Raw genomic sequence first — 20,017 nt, forward strand, 5'->3', positions numbered from 1 at the left:
TTTAGACAAATCTGTACAGTATTTTTTACTCAAAAAATAACTTGACAGCATATTTGAGTTCTTAGAAATAGTTTCCATAATCTAAAAAAGTAATTTACCATAGCCGTCTTTAAATAGCTAGGCCCCCCTCATGCTTTTAAGTGTAGATTTCTCTTACCTGTGTAGATTTCTCTTACTGCATGTTCCCGGTGCAGTGCTTTCTTGACAGTGAGGATACGGTGGTAAACATAACGTATTCCGATCTGCTCAGAAGTTGCTTGTGGTCTAGTGAGAAAGGCAATCAAGTAATGACAAATACAGAGCTCTGAACTGAGATCATTGTCATCAAGGCAAAGTACAAGGAGCTCTACAAGTAGCTCATGAAGAGCGTTGCCTGGCCTGGGGAGGAAAGGAAAGAGTTCCCTGAGGAGGAGAGCTTTGCTCAGTGCTGAAGGGGAGTTGAAGAGGCAGGATGGAATGGGGGGTTGGGGAGGAGGCAGGAGGGAGCCTGACCTTCTAGGAAAGAAGAGCCTGCATGAGGAGTGCAGAAAACTAGGAAGTGTTTGCTCTTAAAAGATCACCTTGGCTGCAGTGTGATCACACACAACCTTCCCCCTGGTTGCAGAGCCCTTTCGTCCCTTTTTCTTGAGAACGGATGCCAGGGTGCCATTCATCCGAGTGGTCACCCGTGTTCCCTTAGCATTTGTACAGTTCTTTTATAGCACGAATCACACTACATTATAATTTTTTGCTTCTATGCCTCTGAGGTTCTTTAGGGCAGTGGCTTGGTCTTATTTATTATAAGGAACCTAGAATAACACAGTGGCTTTTCCGCTCCTTCCCCCTCCCCACAAATATTTGAGTATTTACTCTGTGCCCCGTACTGTGTGCTTGCTGTTTGGGAAGGTGGTACAAGACGGCACGGTCCCTGCTATCATGGAGCATGCGGTGTGACAGGAGTCAGAATTTTGAACTCTGGAGACCATTTTCATGCAGTTCAGCACTTCTGTGACTTTTCCTGCTTTTGCGGAACAGAAACAGTGAATGCTGGAGTGTTAAGAAGCCAGGCTAAGGTAAATTGAATCAAATAAAAGATAAGGGCCCCCAAAGTAATAGCGAAAACAGTGAGGGAAATATGGCTTGTAAAAATGTGATTATACACTATTCCTCATGCCTGCATCGCAGTAAGAGCAGAGCGCTCTTGCGGTGGTATCATGTCTCAGGTTGTCACATCCATGTCCATGTTGAGAATGTGCTCCCTCCTGCCAGCATTCCCATTCCCCCTTACGCTTCCTGGCGTTGAGAGGGAGGCAGTGATTGAAAATAGCAGTTACTGGTGTGAATGTACAAGTTTTCTAACAGTCCCTGCTCTCCAGGAACTTGCTGGTTTGTGTGTATGTGTGGAGGGCGGAGGGGTGGGCATTGTGTGTGCACAGATTACTGACTAGAAACAGAAGATCCTTGTTCTTGGCAGGAGAGGGGAGAGCTCCTTGCTGGCTCTGTGGGAAAAGGGGGCCATCCTTCCAAGTTTTTTGTGTGAGATGTGTCACCTGTGAGGTTAAAATGGGGCGTTGCCTTTCCACTGTGTTTCTCTCTCATAAGGGAGAGAAACGTTTGAAACCTGTGTCACGTTTCAAACACAAAACGCATGGCCACCAAAGCCAAGGTGACCAGAAATATACATTTCATAGTTGACAAGGACTTGTCTAGCCTGATGTGTTGTGTCAGAATTGTTTCTGCACCATCCTTACCAGGGGGCATTTATACACACCTGAGTTCTTTTCTGGTAAAGCAGCCACTTCTAGCTCTTAGCTCTGAGCTTCAGGTGTTTCCTCCATATTTCTTATTATTATGCTTATGTTGCTATTTCTTGATTTAAAAATTTTACACATCCTCTATCAGTCTTTGTTATGGAAGAGCAGGGTTTAGCTTTCTTGCACTTTCTCGGTCCACTGCCTCCCCCTTCATCCTTTAGATATATCACAATTTTTAGTTACATCAGTATCTAATGTTTATGTTTATATTATTATGGCTATTAGTATTATTCACCTGCTGAACCAATTCATATACTCCAATCCTTTTTTTTTTCTCGTTTGCCTCTCTTGTTGGTTTTCTGGGTTTCCTATGTCCAGCTCACTCTTAATCGCCAAACTAAAACCATACTTTTAAAATCCCTAAATATTCTCTTCCACATTCCAGGCAGACCCATCCGTTGATCTTGTCACTTTTATTTTCTCCCACAGGTGCCAAAGCCCTGCATCCTCTAGCAATGGTTGGGTATTTCTGAGGCTTGCTGTACACTTGATTCCCTTTGCCTTTTTTTGTCCTGTTTCCTGGATGCCTGTCTTCCTCTTTCTTGGTTTGCTCTTTATTTGGTAGAGCACATCCTCCAGTCACTTCCTGATAAAAGGGTGTGTGGGAGGTAAAATTTAAGATTCTGCATATCTAAAAATGTCTTTATTCTCTGTTTATACTTGACTGATTCTTTGTCTGCTATAGGATTCTAGGTTGGAAATCATTTCACCTTCGAATTTTGAAAGCATTGCTCCTTTGTCTTACGGCTTACAGAAATGAAAGCCATAAGACTTTTTGAAGTCTTGAAATTATTGAAAATTCTGATGCCAGTCAGTCCTTTGTATGAGAACTGTTTTTCCTCTCTGGAGACTGTATTCTCTTTATCCCATGTGTTCTGAAATTTCACAGTGTGCCTTGGGATGGGTCTTTTTAAAACTTATTTATTGTACTAAGTATAAGATGCACTCTTTGAACTGGAAGTTCATATCCTTCAGTTCTAGGAAAATTTATTTCTTTGAGAATTTTCTCCTCTCCTCTTTCTTTCTCTGGAACTCTTGGTCCTCTAATTTTCTTATCTTTTCTCTGAAATTTCCGATCTCTTTTTTGGTTCCACTTTCTGAAGGATTTACTGAGCTTTATCATCTAGCTCTTTATTTATATTTATATTTCTACTGTAATTTTTTTTAAAATTATTTTATTTATTTATTTTTGGCTGCGTTGGGTCTTTGTTGCTGTGCGCGGGCTTTCTTTAGTTGCAGCGAGCGGGGGCTACTCTTCATTGCAGTGCACGGGCTTCTCATTGCGGTGGCTTCTCTTGTTGCAGAACACAGGCTCTAGGCACGCAGGCTTCAGTAGTTGTGGCACGCGGGCTTCCATAGTTGTGGCACAGGGGCTCAGTAGTTGTGGCTTGCAGGCTCTAGAGCGCAGTCTCAGTAGTTGTGGCTCATGGGCTTAGTTGCTCCATGGCATGTGGGATCTTCCCGGACCAGGGCTCGAAACTGTGTCCCCTGCATTGGCAGGCGGATTCTTAACCACTGTGCCACCAGGGAAGTCCCACTACTATAATTTTTTAATTTCCAAAAGCTTTATACTGATTGTTCCAGTTTTTTCTAATCCAGTTCTTGTGTGATAATAAGCTTTTTTGGTTGTGGTTTTATTTGGTTCCTTAGAGTCCCTTTATTCTGTTTGTTTTGTGCTCTCTCTTTTCAAGTTGAATGCTTTCCTCAAATGTATGGTGATCCTTCGTTGTCATTTTAATTGAAAAGTGAGACACCAAAAAAGCCGATTGGATGGTCTATATAGAGGTGAGATGAACTTGTCAGGGATGGGTTTTATATGCTCTATCTAGGGTGTTTGGGCAGGAATCCACCTGCTTTGTTGGGGAATCCCTGAAAGTCAGCATCTGTTGAACCTTTCTGTGGAGTCTTTTGGTTTCTACAGGAAAAAATCTTCTAACCTTCTGTTTGCAAGTGGAGGGTAGGGCTCTTAGCATTTTGGGAGCCAAGTGGGTGAGCAGGTCTGGAACCTTGTCCTTCAGGATGTAAACTTCCTTTTAGGGGCTTTGTTTTTGGTACAGTGCCTCTTCCTAACTTCTGCTGTTCCTAAAGTCCCTGGGTTTAGAGCCCACCTGGTTCAGTTTCTTCGCAAAATAAATCCACCTTCTCCTGCCTGGGTGCAGGGGTAATAGTCTACTGGCTGCCCTGGATGTGACCAGAGACCTGGTGGGCTAATGCTGCTGCATACGGAATTTGTATCAAGTCCTCGCTTTCAGCCCCTCCTCATCTCTGGTCTCTTGTGCCACCAGGTACTTCTAATCACTGACCCTTCCCAGGATGCTTGTGTGAATTGGCATCCCCTTCTCTGGGTGCAGGGATTCACTTTCTCAGCTTTGCTAATTTATCTACTTTTCATCTTCCAAAAATGTTGACATTTTTTTTAGAAGATGTTGGATGTAGGAGTTTATTAATTTATTTATTTTTGCCGTGTTGGGTCTTAGTTTCTGTGCGAGGGCTTTCTCTAGTTGTGGCAAGCTGGGGCCCCTCTTCATCACAGTGCGCGGACCTCTCACTATCGCGGCCTCTCTTGTTGCGGAGCACAGGCTCCAGACGTGCACGCTCAGTAGTTGTGGCTCACGGGCCTAGTTGCTCCGCGGCATGTGGGATCCTCCCAAACCAGGGCTCGAACCCGTGTCCCCTGCATTAGCAGGCAGACTCTCAACCACTGCGTCACCAGGGAAGCCCCAAAATGTTGACATTTTATGTTCATTGTTATCTTTCTCGTATTCTTTTTTTTTGGTTTTTGTTTGTTTGTTTGTTTTTTGCAGTACGTGAGCCTCTCACTTCTGTGGCCTCTCCCGTTGCGGAGCACAGGCTCCGGACGTGCAGGCCCAGTGGCCATGGCTCATGGGCCCAGCCGCTCCACGGCGTGTGGGATCCTCCTGGACCGGGGCACAAACCCATGTACCCTGCATCAGCAGGCGGACTCTCAACCACTGTGCCACCAGGGAAGCCCTCTTTTTGTTTGTTTGTTTTTACTCTCATTTTAGTGGGTTTCAGGATTGAGCAGAAATAAAAATACATGTTCAATTTTTCCCAGACAACTAGAATTCCTTTCGCATTGTTTTGGGGGTTTCTTGTTTGATCGTTTCATGTCTGTAAGTTGTGTCTTTCTCCAAAGATCACAAGCTTCTTTGACAATGGGAATGGTTTCCTAGACTCCTTATTATCTCTCCTTTTACCCTCAACAGTTAATTATGTAGAAAGCATTTTAGTAAGGATGTGTCAAATTCATTTGAGTAAGATGAAGTCTTTTTAAAGTTAGACTGACTTCAGACAATGTTTCCTTCTGTTGGAAAACTGCCAGTCCTTCCTGAGGTTCAGAGATAAATCTGCCTTTGCAAGGATAACTAAAAGAGGAAAACAGAGAAGGCCTTTGGCAGAAAAAGGCTGATGAGACAAACTCCTGTTTAGACCTTAATGATTTAATGAAGAATTGATGGAGAGCTGCCCAGAACCTCTTTTCCCCTCAAGTTTGTTGCCATTGCTCCCTCTTCACAGAGTAGTGATGGAGCAGGCCCTTTCCCGACTTGGTGTTCTGAGAATCTTTGGCTTCCTGAGAACTAATGCAGGAGGAGACCCACAGAGCTCCAAGTGTTTTTGTGTTTTTTTTTTAAATAAATTTATTTATTTATATTTGGCTGCATTGGGTTTCTGTTGCTGCTCGCTGGCTTTCTCTAGTTGCGGCAAGTGGGAGCTACTCATTGCGGTGCGCGGGCTTCTCATTGCAGTGTGCGGGCTTCTCATTACGGTGGCTTCTCTTATTGCGGAGCACGGGCTCTAGGCATGTGGGCTTCAGTAGTTGTGGCACGTGGGCTCAGTAGTTGTTGCTCGCGGGCTCGGTAGTTGTGGCGCATGGGCTTAGTTGCTCCGTGGCATGTGGGATTTTCTCGGACCAGGGCTCGAACCTGTGTCCCCTGCACTGGCAGGCAGATTCTTAACCACTGAGCCACCAGGTAAGTCCCTCCAAGTTGTTTTGTCTCAACAGTTAAGGTCAAGAGCCTGAATAAACTAGAAGGAATATGCGTTAGAAGTCAGAGGTGGGATTTTGTTTCAGTTCCAAGTCAGAGGTGGGATTTTGTTTCAGTTCCATGTTAATTATATATATGACAATCAGTAAGTCATTTGGACTTCAGTTTTCTTACCTGTAAGATGGAAATAACAACATGTATTCCCTACTTTATAATATCGTTGTAAGGGCAACATAACATGTTTGTCAACATTTGAGCATTGCCATTTTAAACTAACCATGTAACCATGGTGTTCCAGACTCTCATCTGCCTACTGAGTGGACATCTACACATGGGAGTCCAAATTCATTTCATCCTCAACTAATCCAAAACAAAACTCCCTGTGCTTCCTCCCCTCCCCTGCCTCATACTGCCACAATCACAAAACAAAGCAACACTGGTTTTTCTCCTCAAATTACTCTCTCATTAGCCACTGAATTGTTCACACACACCTGCACCACCACCCCCAACCCAATTTGGTCACCAGATCCTGTCTTTTCTATTGAATCTGCCCTTTTTTCTCAGCGCTCCTTACCACTGCCTTTGTTCAAGTCCTTATTTTCATGCCTGAATTGGTAACTTCTAGCTGGGCTCCCTGGATCTAGTCACACACGTCTTCCAGTCTATCGTCTATACAAATGTTTAGCATAATGATTTTTTTTCAAATTCTGAAATATTTAAAACCATCAACAGTATGGTGAATAAGAAATTCACTGTCTAAGTTCCCACTTCCCAGCTGTCAACAGAAGGATTTTTGTAAAACTTACATCTGATCATTCCCTGCTTGAAACTTTCAGTGGCGCACAGGACCCTTCGTGACCTGTCTCTGCCTGCCTCTCCATCCTCGCATTCACCATTATGCTCCAGCCACTCACAAGTACTTGCACTTGCCCCAGTTTGCTGGGACTACTCTGGAGACCTTGAATTTGGGCGTTTCCTCCTTGTTTCTCCTGCCTGGCTGATTCCATCTAAGCTTTAAAGGCTCAGCTTAAGTGTCTTGTCTTCTGCAAAGCCTCCCTTATTCCCATTTCCCCGTGAGCTATGCTTTGCATACTTCCCAGAATTCATGCACTGTGTCGTCATTTGTTTACTTGTCTGACTTCCCCACTCTCCTCAAGGGTGGAGGCTATTACACTCTGGCGCATGGAAAATAGTGCCTAAACATTTATTCAGTTGAACTGGATTGGACACTCTGCCAGCCCATTGAGATGCCATTACTTGTCTGTGTGAAGTAAGCAGTTAGGTAACCGGACAACATGAAGCAAGCTTGCTGACAGCTAAGAGCCACTGTAGGATATCGTTTAGTCCTGATCCCACAGAGTAGTCACAGATGAAAGTGGACTGGCCACTTTGGTTCCACCTTATGGTTCTTCTGTCTCTGTGTTTTATGGAGATATCTCAGAGGCAGTATGCTTACATGTCCCATCAAGAGATTGTTGTCATTTTTTTTTTTTTCCCAAGTACGAGGGCCTCTCACTGTTGTGGCCTCTCCCGTTGAGGAGCACAGGCTCCAGACAGTGGCCATGGCTCAGCGGCCATGGCTCAGTGGCCCAGCCGCTCCGTGGCATGTGGGATCTTCCCTGACCGGGGCACGAACCCATGTCCCCTGCATCAGCAGGTGGACTCTCAACCACTACGCCACCAGGGAAGCCCTTGTTGCCATTTTTAATGGATAGAGAGTAGCAGGTTCGTTATACTACACAGAGATCATGTCACACTGGGGTCCCAGGTTAGGAAAAACCGAATGTTAGAAGTTGCAAACTGGTTGCCCTGGGCAGTTCCTTGCACAGTGCTGTGCTCTTGGAAACATGAAGGATTCCCTTAAAGGGCTTAAAATATATAGTATGGGAGCACAGCATAAAGAATTCACTGTGGTCCAAGGTCAAATGTAATCAGTGCTGTGGTGATGGTGCACTAAATGTTTAGGGATCTCCTGTACCTTTTTTTTTTTTTTTCCTGGTTCTCTTGGTGCTCTATGCTCTGCTTTTGTTTGTCTGTGATCAGCCCTCTGGTACTTACTGCTTCAGAGAAACCTAATAGGACAGCTGTGATAAGGAGGAAGGCCTAGATTGTAAATAGCTCTTTTCTTGGGCTGCCAAAAAGGAAGAAACTTGGGTGGAGGGGGATGTTACTACCATCCTGTCTGAAGCTAAGATTCCAAGCAGAGAGATGACAGTTCTCCATCTTCATTTAGGTTTTATTTAATATATTCCCCATTCCCCCAAATTTTTCCACATGGGCATTTAGAAGAAAGCTAGTTAGAGAAAAAGGAGGGGAAAGGCCTTACCCAGTTGGGAAAGTTGCAGCTTTATGCAGGAAAGTGCTTATCTTTCTGCCTTGTCTTTTCTAACTGTTTTGAGGTAGTTTTAGTGCTGGTGTGGGATATCCAAACTTAACCACCTCTAAACCAGAGACATGGAGGTAAAAGTTAGAAAATGACAGAGGGCTTGCTCATTTCTGCCTTTTTGTTAAAAGCAAGGGCAGTTTAAACCTCAGTTTTAAGGTTACTTTGGGACCTGGATTGAGATGGTTGAAGAGGTAGCAGATTCCTAATGCAGTACTAGGAGCTGACAGACCTGAGCTCCCAGCTGCTTTAACCGGTGTTACTATTCCCTTTTTCCCAACTCCTCTTGTTTATTCCAGTCATCTTGCTATTGTGTGCAACCTTGTATGACTGCATATTCACTTCATCTTGTCATCCGGTTAGGTCACAAAGTCCCTGTTTGGCCAAAGGCCAAGAGCACCATAAATGGGAGTTTTGGATCTGCCACTGATTTGGCTTGTAATTTGGGGCAAATACTTTGTTTTTGGATTTTAGTGTCACCTAGTTTATAATAGAATGATGAGTTTTTGTCTTGTGGGGCAATTTGAAAATAAGTATGAAAATTGTACTTCCTAGATTTTACAGATCTGTTTCACTTTCCATCGTTCTGTTCATTGTCAGGCACAGGTATATCATTTTTGGTTTAGGAAATGAGGTATAAATGTGACAAAGAGATCATTGCTTTTAACTCTTTGTTTGGAAGGTGCTATAGGAATCCAAGCTTAATGGAGGATGGGGACACCAGGAAGAAACTCAAGCTCCTGACCTTGTCACCAGCTTCCTTAATTGACAAGGAACAAATAATGTAGCTGTCAGAGTTACACATGTCCTCTCTTTTCACTTAAAATTTATCTTAAGCTTTTAAGCCAAATACCTACATGCTTATTAAAGTGACCCATGTCACACATATACAACCATTTATTATTAACGTTTCATTTTTTTCTCTTCTTTTCCCTGTACATAGGTTCCTTCCCCTCTTTAAAAAAAAATTCTAAAAAGACTACTACATGAATGTATTCTCACTGTGTTTTACATAGTGTGGTAGAATACAGAGCAGAACGTGGAAGTCCCCCTTCACCACTCTGTGGTGCCCCCGCGACACATGCTTCCTTCCCCAGAGGGAACCACCATCAACACTTTATGAGCATGCTTCCTATCGCCATCTAAGCGGTGTGTGTGTGTGCATGTGTGTACTTATAAAATGAGGGCTCATCTTTTGAATATTATACAAAGGCTTCTTTTTTTCACTTTGCTGTAACACAGCATATCTTATAAAATCTTTCCACGTCAGGACACATAAGTCCAACTTGTTTTCTTTTCTTTCCTTTGTTGTTGTTGTTAACTATTATGTAATAATTCATTTTATTGGGGCACCTGGTATTTAACTCCCTACCTATAGGTGGACATTAAGTTTGTAGTTCTTACTCTTACAGTGGATCAGTCCTGAACAAGGATATGTCTTTGTGCGCATGTACAAGCGTTTCTGTTGGATAGCTGCCTGGAAGTGGAAATGCTGGCCCAGAGTGAATGCCTATTTTTGGTTTTGGTGGGTGCCGCCAAATTGTCTTCCCAGAGGAATTCACCAATTTAAACTCGTACCATTGGTATTTAAGAGTGTTTGTTTCCCTGATCTTTACAAGCATTTTATAATATCATTATTTTCATTTTTGTCAGTCTGATAGGTGAAAAGTGGTGTGTGATTATTTTAATTGGCATTCTTCTAGGTTGTGTTTCTGTAGATCTAGACTTGTCTGATTTCTGCCTTTTAGGAATCCCTCAACATTGCCAGTTACTTGATAACATTTTTTCTTATTTTCTTAGGCTGAATCTCTCTATCCTTTTATGTCCATCAATTATCTGTGGTGTAGGGTGGGAATCGTTTCACTTCATACAACTTTAGACAGGAGATGGGGTAAACTTGTGCACTCAATCCACAATCCTGATAAATGTCTCTCATATATATTTTTTCTCTACAATATTTACAATCTTTTTTTTCCTTAGCATTATATTGTAACCTCTATTCTGTCTTATTACATAGCAATATAAATAGTATATAATATTCTATGTGTCTCCACCTTAGTTATCATAGTCATTTCTCTGTTGATGGACTTTTGGGCTATTTCTAAAATTTTATTGTTATAAATAATGCTGCTTCTAGCATCTGTGTATAAAGGCTCTGGGCCCAGATGGTTTTACTGGTGATTATAATTTTAGTGCTCTATGTCAGTGATTCCTGAATATAGAAATGCATAGATACCTGCCCAGGTGATCTGTGATTTAAACCTAGTACTGATATCACCCAATAACGATAGCACAAAAAGCAAAAAATTTAGACCAGCTTCCTTTATGAATGCAGATGTGAAAATGCTAGGTAAAATACTCTCAAGTAGAAGTCACTGATATGGCCCTAATGGATAATGGCCAAATAAGGTTTATTCCAGGAATGAAAGAATGGCTCAATATTAAGAAAGCTATTGATAACATTTTAGTTGGTTGACTGTGAAAAACTATGATATTATCCATAGATGCAGAAATGTATTTAAACAGTGTTTCTAATACATTTAAAAAGGAAAAAAATAACATACTTCCTTTACATGTTACAGAGTGTCTACCTCAGACTAACTGCCAATAACATTAGCAGGACAAAACAAGGCTGCCCTCTACTACTTGATAGTATTTTAGAAACTCTGGCCAATGTAGTAAGGTATGAAACAGAAGTCAGCATTAAGGCTTTGAGGATTAAATGAGATGACATTTCAACCATCTTAGTCTGGTATTTCTGATTCAAATAAGGCACTCAAATTGTAGATTCTCTTGTTATTCTTTTTATTACCAATAAGACATATTCACAAAGGAAAGACAGAATTGTCCCTTGCATCTTAACACATGTATCCTGGTGCTTTTATGAATGTGGGTTCTTTGATCTTGTTCCTTATGGTTGAATGATCCTGATTATCTGGCCTAGAGTTTCTCTCAAGCCTTCAGTCACCAGGAGTAGAGGTGGGTACTCAGTACCTGTAACTGACTGAATGGTTTGGTTCAGTGACTTTAAAAATTTTTTGGCTGCATTGGGTCTTCATTGCGGTACGTGGGCTTCTCATTGCAGTGGCTTCTCTTGTTGCAGAGCAAGGACTCTAGGCATGCGGGCTTCGTAGTTGTGGCATGCGGGCTCAGTAGTTGTGGCTCGCAGGCTCTAGAGTGCAGGCTCAGTAGTTGTGGCACACGGGCTTACTTACTCCTCAGCATGTGGGATCTTCCCGGGCCAAGGATCGAACTGGTGTCCCCTGCATTGGCAGGCAGATTCTTAACCACTGCGCCACCAGGGAAGTCCCTGGTTCAGTGATATTTTTGATGACCTTTCAACGAGCTGTTCTTATAATCCTGACAGTACTCAGAGACATGAGTCCCAGACTGAGTGAATGTTACCAATGAGGAAAATGGTACAGGAAAACAAGCTCTGAAATGATGACACCGTTGTCTTGATACTTGACTCCTTGTCCAGCACCCCATTGTGTACCCTCAGTGCTGTGCATTTCTGTAGTAAATAGCTGCTTTCTTTTATCAGGAGTCATGTGGAAGTAACCCATTTGGTTAACCACCACACAGAATTCTTTTCCAGGCAGCTAGCTGTCTCTAAATTTGGTTTGTGACTTCAGTCTTTTTTTTTTCCCCCTATAGCATCTGGAGAGGGCCAAATGTGAACTGTGTTGACAGCACTGGGTATACACCTCTGCACCATGCTGCTTTGAATGGCCATAAGTAAGTATTAACGTGCTACATTCCTGCCCCACTCTTCAGAACCCAGGCCTTCAGATTGTCTTTCTAAATTTTTTCCTTCTGTAAAGGTGTACAAAGCAGGGATGCTGAAGAACAGAGAAAAACTAAATTTAGTCCGTACAGAATTCTTGAGTCTCTCTTTAGTGTATAATATAAATGTCCTTCCCCACCCCACTCCCAAAATAACTTTAACCAAAGGTTAAGTTTTACCTTTCTTCTGCTTATTCTTTTCCCCTTTGAAATGGAGCAGTGCCTTACAATGATCTGAACATGAAGCTCAAATATGGGACAGCCAGAACATAATGGTGCTGGATAATGTATTATGTAACCAGTCCCTTTATAAACTGAAAATAGATCGAGTGGTTATGAGAAGCTTTCTTTCTGTTTACTTTATCTTTCTGCTTGCCACTCTTTCCTCATAAAATTAGCCTTGTACACAACAAGAATCATTTTTAAGGGGACAAATAAATAAATAATATGGCCTATTTAATTCCCTTGAGTATAGAGAGGTTATCAGGAATTTGTGATTTGTGTGGGGTTTGTCTGGGAAGTTTTCTGGAGAAGGTGTGTTTGGCGAGGGGGTGGGTGGTGGTTTGAGAGAAGGCACAGGTTTCAGTGGTTTGGCAGCTTGAAGAGGGCACTGCCCTTCCAAGTGAGGGAGAATGGCAAGGCTCAGAGCCGGAGCAGGCCGAGTGGTGGAGTACAGTGCGTAGATTTGCCGGGAAGAATGAAAACCAGAGTGTAACGGAAGACAGGGCATCGGGGAGAATTTGAGGCATAATGCTAAAGGAGATAAGCAGTAGAAGTTTAGTTTTTATGAGGAAGGATTATTGGGACCATTTAGATTTTTCCGAGCGAGAACAGGGCCCTACCACCTCATGGTATTCTGTCTCACTTTTGCAATATTTGGCCCAACCTAATTGATGCTGATGTGCCAGAAAGAAGCACTGGCTGTTTCCTTCTACATTAAACTTTTCTAAGATATATGGAATGTGATCATTTCCTGTAATGTGGTCTTTTCTATAACCATCTTAGACAAAGCTAACAGAAAATCTGTAGAGACTCCCTCCACCTTAAATGGTGGGCTAACCTGAGTTAAAGTGAATCTCAGACTTAAATGACTGTAGCTTGTTAGCCATGTTCATCTCCAGATGCTGTTTTTATTTACAGTGGAGATTTTCTTTGACCTCATGTGCATGGGGATAGTTATACATTTATATCTACTTAATTAGTGGTGTCACCAAGAAGGAAGCCAAGTCCTTCTTTCTGGATGTATCAAGTGGTACCATATGCATCTGGCTCATGTTTGCAACCACTTTAATTCTGCTCTGACTGTCTACTTCCAGCTCCCACATCACTAAATGCTCTGAATAATGTGGTGAATAATGATATTTGTTTTACATGACTGCTTTTATGTAAATTCTATCCCTGAATGCTGTTTCAACATCACAAACAAGGAAACATTGCAGGGTTTAGACAAGGGGACCAGACGTTTTCAAAATAATGGAAAATAGATGGATTATGTAGAAAGCCCAGATACACTGGGAGATGATGAGTCAGTGTAGTGTGCCTCAAGATGGCTTAGCTGCTGTCAACAGCTGTACAAGTAGCTCATGGAATAAAAGGAAGAGCTGGGCGGTGAGCTCAGGTAGAGATGGGGAGCCAGATGAGATAATCTCTGTGAAAGGGCTTTGTGCCAAACAGATGTGCAGAACTGTTAGTACGAAAGACTTGTGGGTTCTGCAAACTCATGATCGATTTTTGCCTTCTAGGGATGTGGTCGAGGTTCTTCTGAGGAATGACGCGCTGACCAACGTGGCTGATTCTAAAGGCTGTTACCCTCTGCACTTGGCAGCCTGGAAAGGAGATGCCCAGATAGTGCGATTGCTCATCCATCAAGGGCCCTCACACACCAAAGTCAATGAACAGGTTGGAGGGAAGGGAAGCTTTCTCCACTCAGCTACAGCCAGACCTTGGCAGCCCCATCACCGTCTCAGTCCCGTAGCTCAGATCTCAGGGAACCAGCTCTTCCCTGGCCTAAGGGTGATTCCCCTCTTCCCAGTGCTACTCCTTCTAGTGTTTCAGGGAAACCTTGTACCATGAAGGGTGCATTTCATATGCATTTGAATCATGCAGATTTGGAATAGTACTGTAACAAAGTTATAAATACTCACCTCACGTGCAAAACTGGAAATAATGCAAATCCTGCAAAATTGCCCAGAGTTCATTTCAAACTGGTGGGTTTTTGCCATCAATGTGTCAGTGCAGCTTTAGCTGGTAAACAGAAATACTCCCAGCATGTGTTGGTACTATGTGAACCATGCCGTTGTTTTACGTGCATCAGAGCTTGCAGAAGTGGTGGTACGAGTGCTAGTGCTGAAAAATGAACTCACAAAGACGCGTGAGCTGAGGTCTGAGGTGATTCAGCAGAATGAAGATCATTTCCATGGTGTCCTCTAATGTTCATTTACTACTGACCATGCTTTGACAAAGCAGAGAGAATTCTTAAACAGTAAAAAAGGCAGCATTTGAGCAGAAACACCCACACACTGGCCATGGATTCAGGTACTCTGAAACTGTACCTTCTCTTCTTTATATTTATTCCTTTGGGAAAGTTATATTAGAATTATGTAAGTTCTAGACAAACCTGTCATAAAATACACCTCCCTGTAGTTTGGATCTTAGATGGTGTCGATTTGTGAGGAGATGGGACCTCTCTGAATGACAAGCCATCCTCCTGTTTCCTGTGCTCTGAACTGAATAGATACTTTTCTTATTTGCTTGAAGGAGAGAGATGCTGCCCTTTCTCAATAAGCTTAGGACTGTTTTACTAGTGACTTTGCTGAGAGGAGATTGTTCAGTTGCCCGTAGGATTAGATCAGGGTTATTCCTCAAAAAAATAGGAAACCATTCTTCAAGTCCCCCTGTCAGCAAGACCGTGCACATTCTCAGTGAGCTGTTAAGAGCACGCTTTTGATTCAGAGAAGGGCAGCTTCACTTTGAGGGGTGAGAAAACTACAGCAGTGCTCCCAGCTCTCTCCATTTGGAGATTGTGTGTGTACAGCTGTTCATCAGCTTCCCTTTCCCGCTTCTGGCTGTATTTTCTGGGTAGGTGAGCAGCAGACATTCAAGATCATCAATGAGGATGTTTGTTTTATAACATTAGGAAGGAAAATTGTCTCTTTAGAATTGCCCCTTTAGAACCTAAATGCAATTTTTCTCCTCCTGGCTAAAGTAACAGTAATTTCTCTTATCTGGAGGAAATTTATAGAAGAGGTTTGCTGTTAACTAATATTCCTCAGTGTGGAAAAATCTAGTCACCCATTAAAGTCCTTCACGTTTAAGAAATTTTCAGCCACCATTTCTAATCCTGTCTTTGCTCACTTTTGCCTTGGAACACAGCTGCTTGGATTTTTGAGCCACTTGAGTATGCTAGCTTGTCCTGCTCACAGCCGCCTCCCGCCTGGAGTGTCCATTGATAAGTGGGACCCAGCCCAGTGCTTTGCGTATCTGGCAGGCAGGTGGGTGGGGCAGGGGCTGGGCACAACGTCTGCAATAGCTCGAAAAACCTAATGCATCTAGGCAGTGGTTACAAGTACTTAACTGATTTATTAAAAACCATTAACGTTGCTTCAGTTGGAAGCTTGGATGAGAGGGGTGATGAGCGCTGTACCCTGGAGTTTGTCTTCCCCGTTAACTTCCTTTTGAGGCACCCAGAGGGCGGATCCAAGTTGTCTAGTGTTGGGCCCCCTCGGGGCTGTGCATTACTTTGATATATTTCATCCATTTTATCATCACATTTTCTTTTCCTCTCCTTTTTATAGAATGCTCTTGAGATCAAAGAACTCAAAAAGTACGGCCCCTTTGACCCTTATATCAATGCCAAGGTGTGTACTTTTCGCTGCCAGGATTTCTCTGCATCATTTCTCCAAGCTGCACTTTCTCTTCGGTCCTCTCTGGCTTCCACTCTTATCCACTCAGGCTCTTCTTCATCATACTGATGTTTGTCTGCTTCAGCCCATCTGCTTCTGGCTTGCCTGGCAACGGGAAAACGGAGCTTCAGTGGGTTTTTTGTTTTTAAAACCCATACCAATTCTGGAAAGGTTGGGTGCTTTTCCTGGAATGGCTGAAAAGCTTAGAAGTGGCACAACTGAGGAAATAGAAGGGACCATATTATGGGCATAATTTACTATTGTGACTTCTAAAATCATTTAAATTCAAAAAAGAAAAATGCAGTTAAAAGATGTTACGGAAAGTAGCTTACTTTTTAGTAAGCACAGAAAATGATTAAATTGTACTTCCTAGATTAACTTTTTTTTTAAGTTTGCTTTCGGTATTTCTCTTGAGATGGAATCTGAACAATGCTTGTGGTGGAGGTGTGGCAGCCGGGGCATTGGTGACTCCATTTTACTCTTAAAAGCTGCTGGTGTGGCTCCCCTCTCTTTTCATTGAGTTTGTGCCTGTGGCTTTGAAGCCTCAGTCCCTTCTCCCCAGCCATTAGCTTCTCTCTCTGCTTGGTCACTCTTGGCCCTTGGAACAGCTCAGAAATAGGAAATGAAGTTGCAGGGCCAAGCAGGACACTTGCCTTGAGTCTCCCTCCCTCGTGAGGCTGGGATAAGTAACGGGCTGATGGGCCTAGTGATGAATGTCCAGCCTCGGGCCTCGGCCTTCCACTGCCTCTGGAGGCAAAGCTAGTGGGTTGGGTGATGGTGTTAGCCTGTCTCCTCTGTGCTCTCACCTGCTGTTTTTGGCTCAAGGTTTCATTCAGATGAGGTTTGCTTTTTGGCAACAATCTGGAGTTTGGTTGAGTCACTGCATTATTCACATCAGCCACCTTTCACTTGGCTCTGAATACAGCAGCCACTGGGAAGGGAAATGTAAGGTCCTTCTGCGCATTTCCAAATGCAAGGCAGATATTTCATGTTTTTCTTTGAGAAATACTGATTTAGCAAATGTAGATCACTATGGGCTGGACCTCGGCAGGCTGTATGGGAGATTTCCTTCAGCTGTTGGGCCCTAATGGTGGAAAAGTAGTTTGATCTGGGGTAGTGGAACACAGTAGTTTTAGTTTGCCCACAGTTTCAATTCTGTTTTCTAATCTTCAAGATAGGAAGATCCTTTATCTTCTTCTTTTTTTTTTTTTTTTTTGGAAGTAGTGCAGCAGAGTGGAAAACCCTCACAGATCAAGTCAGACCCAAGTTTGAATTCTGTGCTGCCACTTACTGGTGTTGACTTGAACAAGTTACTTAATTTCTCTGAGCTTCAGTTCCCTCTTCTATAAAATGGGGTATACCATCTACCTGGCGGGATTATTTTGGAGTTCAAATAAGATCATGTACATGAAGTAAAAATATCTGGTTACTAGTAATATTTGAGGTCCTAATTTTATAAGGTATATACCATGTGGTATTTCTGAAAGGGCGTTTTGGAATTTATTCTTTGTTACTAGTGGGTGAAGCTTAATGCAACATTGCTGTATTGGTCCATTCAGGGTTTTGTTTTTGGGGGGAAGCACCTTGAAGTGATTATTTCCTGACTTGGTGGTTAGTTTAGTTAGCTTATAAAGCTCTGATTAAAGGGTAAGACTTTTGTTCTTTTTTTTTTGCGGTACGCGGGCCTCTCCACTGTTGTGGCCTCTCCCGTTGCAGAGCACAGGGTCCGGATGCACAGGCTCAGCGGCCATGGCTCACAGGCCTAGCCGCTCCGCGGTATGTGGGATCTTCCCGGACCAGGGCACAAACCCATGTGCCCTACATCGGCAGGTAGACTCTCAACCACTGTGCCACCAGGAAAGCCCGACTTTTGTTCTTAAAAGCACATTTTCCTATCCCTTGATTTTGCACACATAAAAGAAACTTCGTCTAAATGGACTAAGAACTTACTTCTCTCTTTGGAAATACAGTCTTCCCTCAGTATCCGAGAGGATATTGGTTCTAGGACCTCTGTGGATACTGTGGTCAAGTCCCTTATATAAAATGGTGTAGTGTTTGCACATAACCTACTTCTATCCTCCCATACACCTTAAATCATCTCTAGATTACTTATAATACCTAATAATACAGTGTAATATGATAATACAATGTAAATGCTGTGTAAGTAGTTGCCACTTGGTAAATTCAAGTTTTGCTTTTTGGGAACTTTCTAGATTTTTTTCCCCTGGAATATATATTTTTTAAGCATTACCTTTTATATTTATTTATTTATTTTTGGCTGCATTGGGTCTTCGTTGCTGTGCGTGGGCTTTCTCTAGTTGTGGCAAGCAGGGGCTACACTTTGTTGTGGTGCGCGGGCTTCTCATTGCGATGGCTTCTCTTGTTGTGGAGCACGGGCTCTAGGTGCGTGGGCTTCAGTGGTTGTGGCGAGCGGGCTCTAGAGCACAAGCTCAGTAGTTGTGGTGCACTGGCTTAGTTGCTCCACGCCATGTGGGATCTTCCCAGACCAGGGCTCGAACCTGTGTCCCCTGCATTGGCAGGCGGATTCTTAACCACTGCACCACCAGGTAAGTCCCTCTCCCAGAATATTTTTGATCCATGGTTGGTTGACTCATCAGATGCAGAACGCATGGATTAGGAGGGCCAACTGTACTACCCTTTGCCTCCACCCTACCCACCACCCCCTCAAAAGGCCAAGTGATATAAACTCCATTTAGGGATAAGGCTGTTTGGGTTGTGCTAAGAATGCAGACTCTTCTCAGGCTGATTCAATTCTAACCTCCCTAGGTTTTATCCTGACTCAGTGGGTTTTCATTGACCTGGTGTGTCTAGAAATTGTTTTTGCTAAAATACATTTGTGTGCTAAGTCCTATCAGGCACCTGTAGAAATTAAGAAGTTGCAGGTGCCTTTCCTGGGAGCAGAGATGGTTTTCATGAGCTTTTATCTTCCTCTTCACCATATGGACCTTTTCCTGTTTCAGCAAGTCAGTGTAAACCAGTCCAAATGTACGTCATCCTTAGCTAAGGTGAAACTATTAAAATTGTTTACTTACCCCCTTTTAAAACAATTTTAACTTAGTCTGAATATCATACGATGAGCAGTAGTTAAATTAGTTTTATGGTAGGTCTATTTCTCCAGACACTTAAAAGTAATCCACAGGGACTTCCCTGGTGGTGCAGTGGTTAAGAATCCGCCTGCCAATGCAGGGGACACGGGTTCGAGCCCCGGTCTGGGAAGATCCCACATGCTGCGGAGCTACAAAGCCCGTGCGCCACAACTACTGAGCCTGTGGTCTAGAGCCCGCGAGCCACAACTACTGAAGCCCGTGTGCCTAGAGCCCGTGCTCCACAACAAGAGAAGCCACCACGATGAGAAGCCCGCGCACCACAAAGAAGAGTAGCCCCCACTCGCCACAACTAGAGAAAAGCCTGCACACAGCAACGAAGACCCAAAGCAGCCAAAAATAAATAAATTAAATAAATAAATTTTTTAAAAAAAGAAATCCATGTTCAAATTTCACCAATTGTCTCAATAATGTCCTTTAGAGCAATATCTTTTTCCAGTCCAAGATACAGTCCACGATCATACATAATCTGGAACAGTTATCCTCAGCCTTTTCTAGTCATTCATGACATTGACATTTTTGAAGAGCATAGGCCATTTGTTTTGTAGACTGGCCCTCAGTTTGAGTTTGTCTGATAATTCCTCTTGATTTGGTTCAGGTTATACATTTTTGGCAGTAATGCCACAAGAGTGATGTTCGTCCTTCCTTTTTAGTGCATTGCATCACCAGGCACATGATGTCAGTTTATTTTGTTCTTGATGATGATGAATGATTGTTTGTTTAAGTTGGTGTCTGCTAGGCTGGTAACCTTTTTAATATTAATTTTCCTGGGCTTTACCCTCTGAGGTGCTACCTTGGCAGACCTGGGGTGGGGCTCAGTATTAGTTACCTTTAAGCTCCCTTGTAATACCAAAACGAACCTTGTTTAAGAACCACTGATCTAGGCTAACTTTCCACTAGAGCAGGATTCCTCTTTTCTCACCTAAAACGCAGGCCATCTACCCCTTATTTTATTTGTTTGTTTGTTTGTTTCTCCTAGTAGGAAGCAGAATTACTCTCGGCAGCCTCTTTTTGGATTCCA

The 20,017-nt window shown here is 42.9% G+C and overlaps 1 protein-coding gene across 14 annotated transcripts in view; it reads left to right on the forward strand.

Moving 5' to 3' along the window:
• The window catches only part of ANKS1A (ankyrin repeat and sterile alpha motif domain containing 1A), a 191,637-nt gene that overhangs the window by 65,763 nt on the left and 105,857 nt on the right, over positions 1–20,017 (forward strand). For 12 of the 14 annotated variants that reach the window (XR_010835055.1, XR_009337649.2, XR_010835056.1 and 9 more), the window contains exons 2-4: positions 11,841–11,921; positions 13,712–13,868; positions 15,764–15,826. Coding sequence is in view for 9 of the 14 variants with exons in the window: in XM_059076333.2 (XP_058932316.1) it covers positions 11,841–11,921; positions 13,712–13,868; positions 15,764–15,826 (301 nt within the window). In the remaining 5 variants the exon portion in view is untranslated. The remainder of the gene's footprint in view (positions 1–11,840; positions 11,922–13,711; positions 13,869–15,763; positions 15,827–20,017) is intronic. The other 2 variants (XR_010835057.1, XM_067006059.1) reach the window with 1 other exon arrangement.

Source organism: Kogia breviceps, chromosome 10 (genome assembly GCF_026419965.1).
Source record: "Kogia breviceps isolate mKogBre1 chromosome 10, mKogBre1 haplotype 1, whole genome shotgun sequence".
In the NCBI taxonomy this organism is placed as follows: domain Eukaryota; kingdom Metazoa; phylum Chordata; class Mammalia; order Artiodactyla; family Physeteridae; genus Kogia; species Kogia breviceps.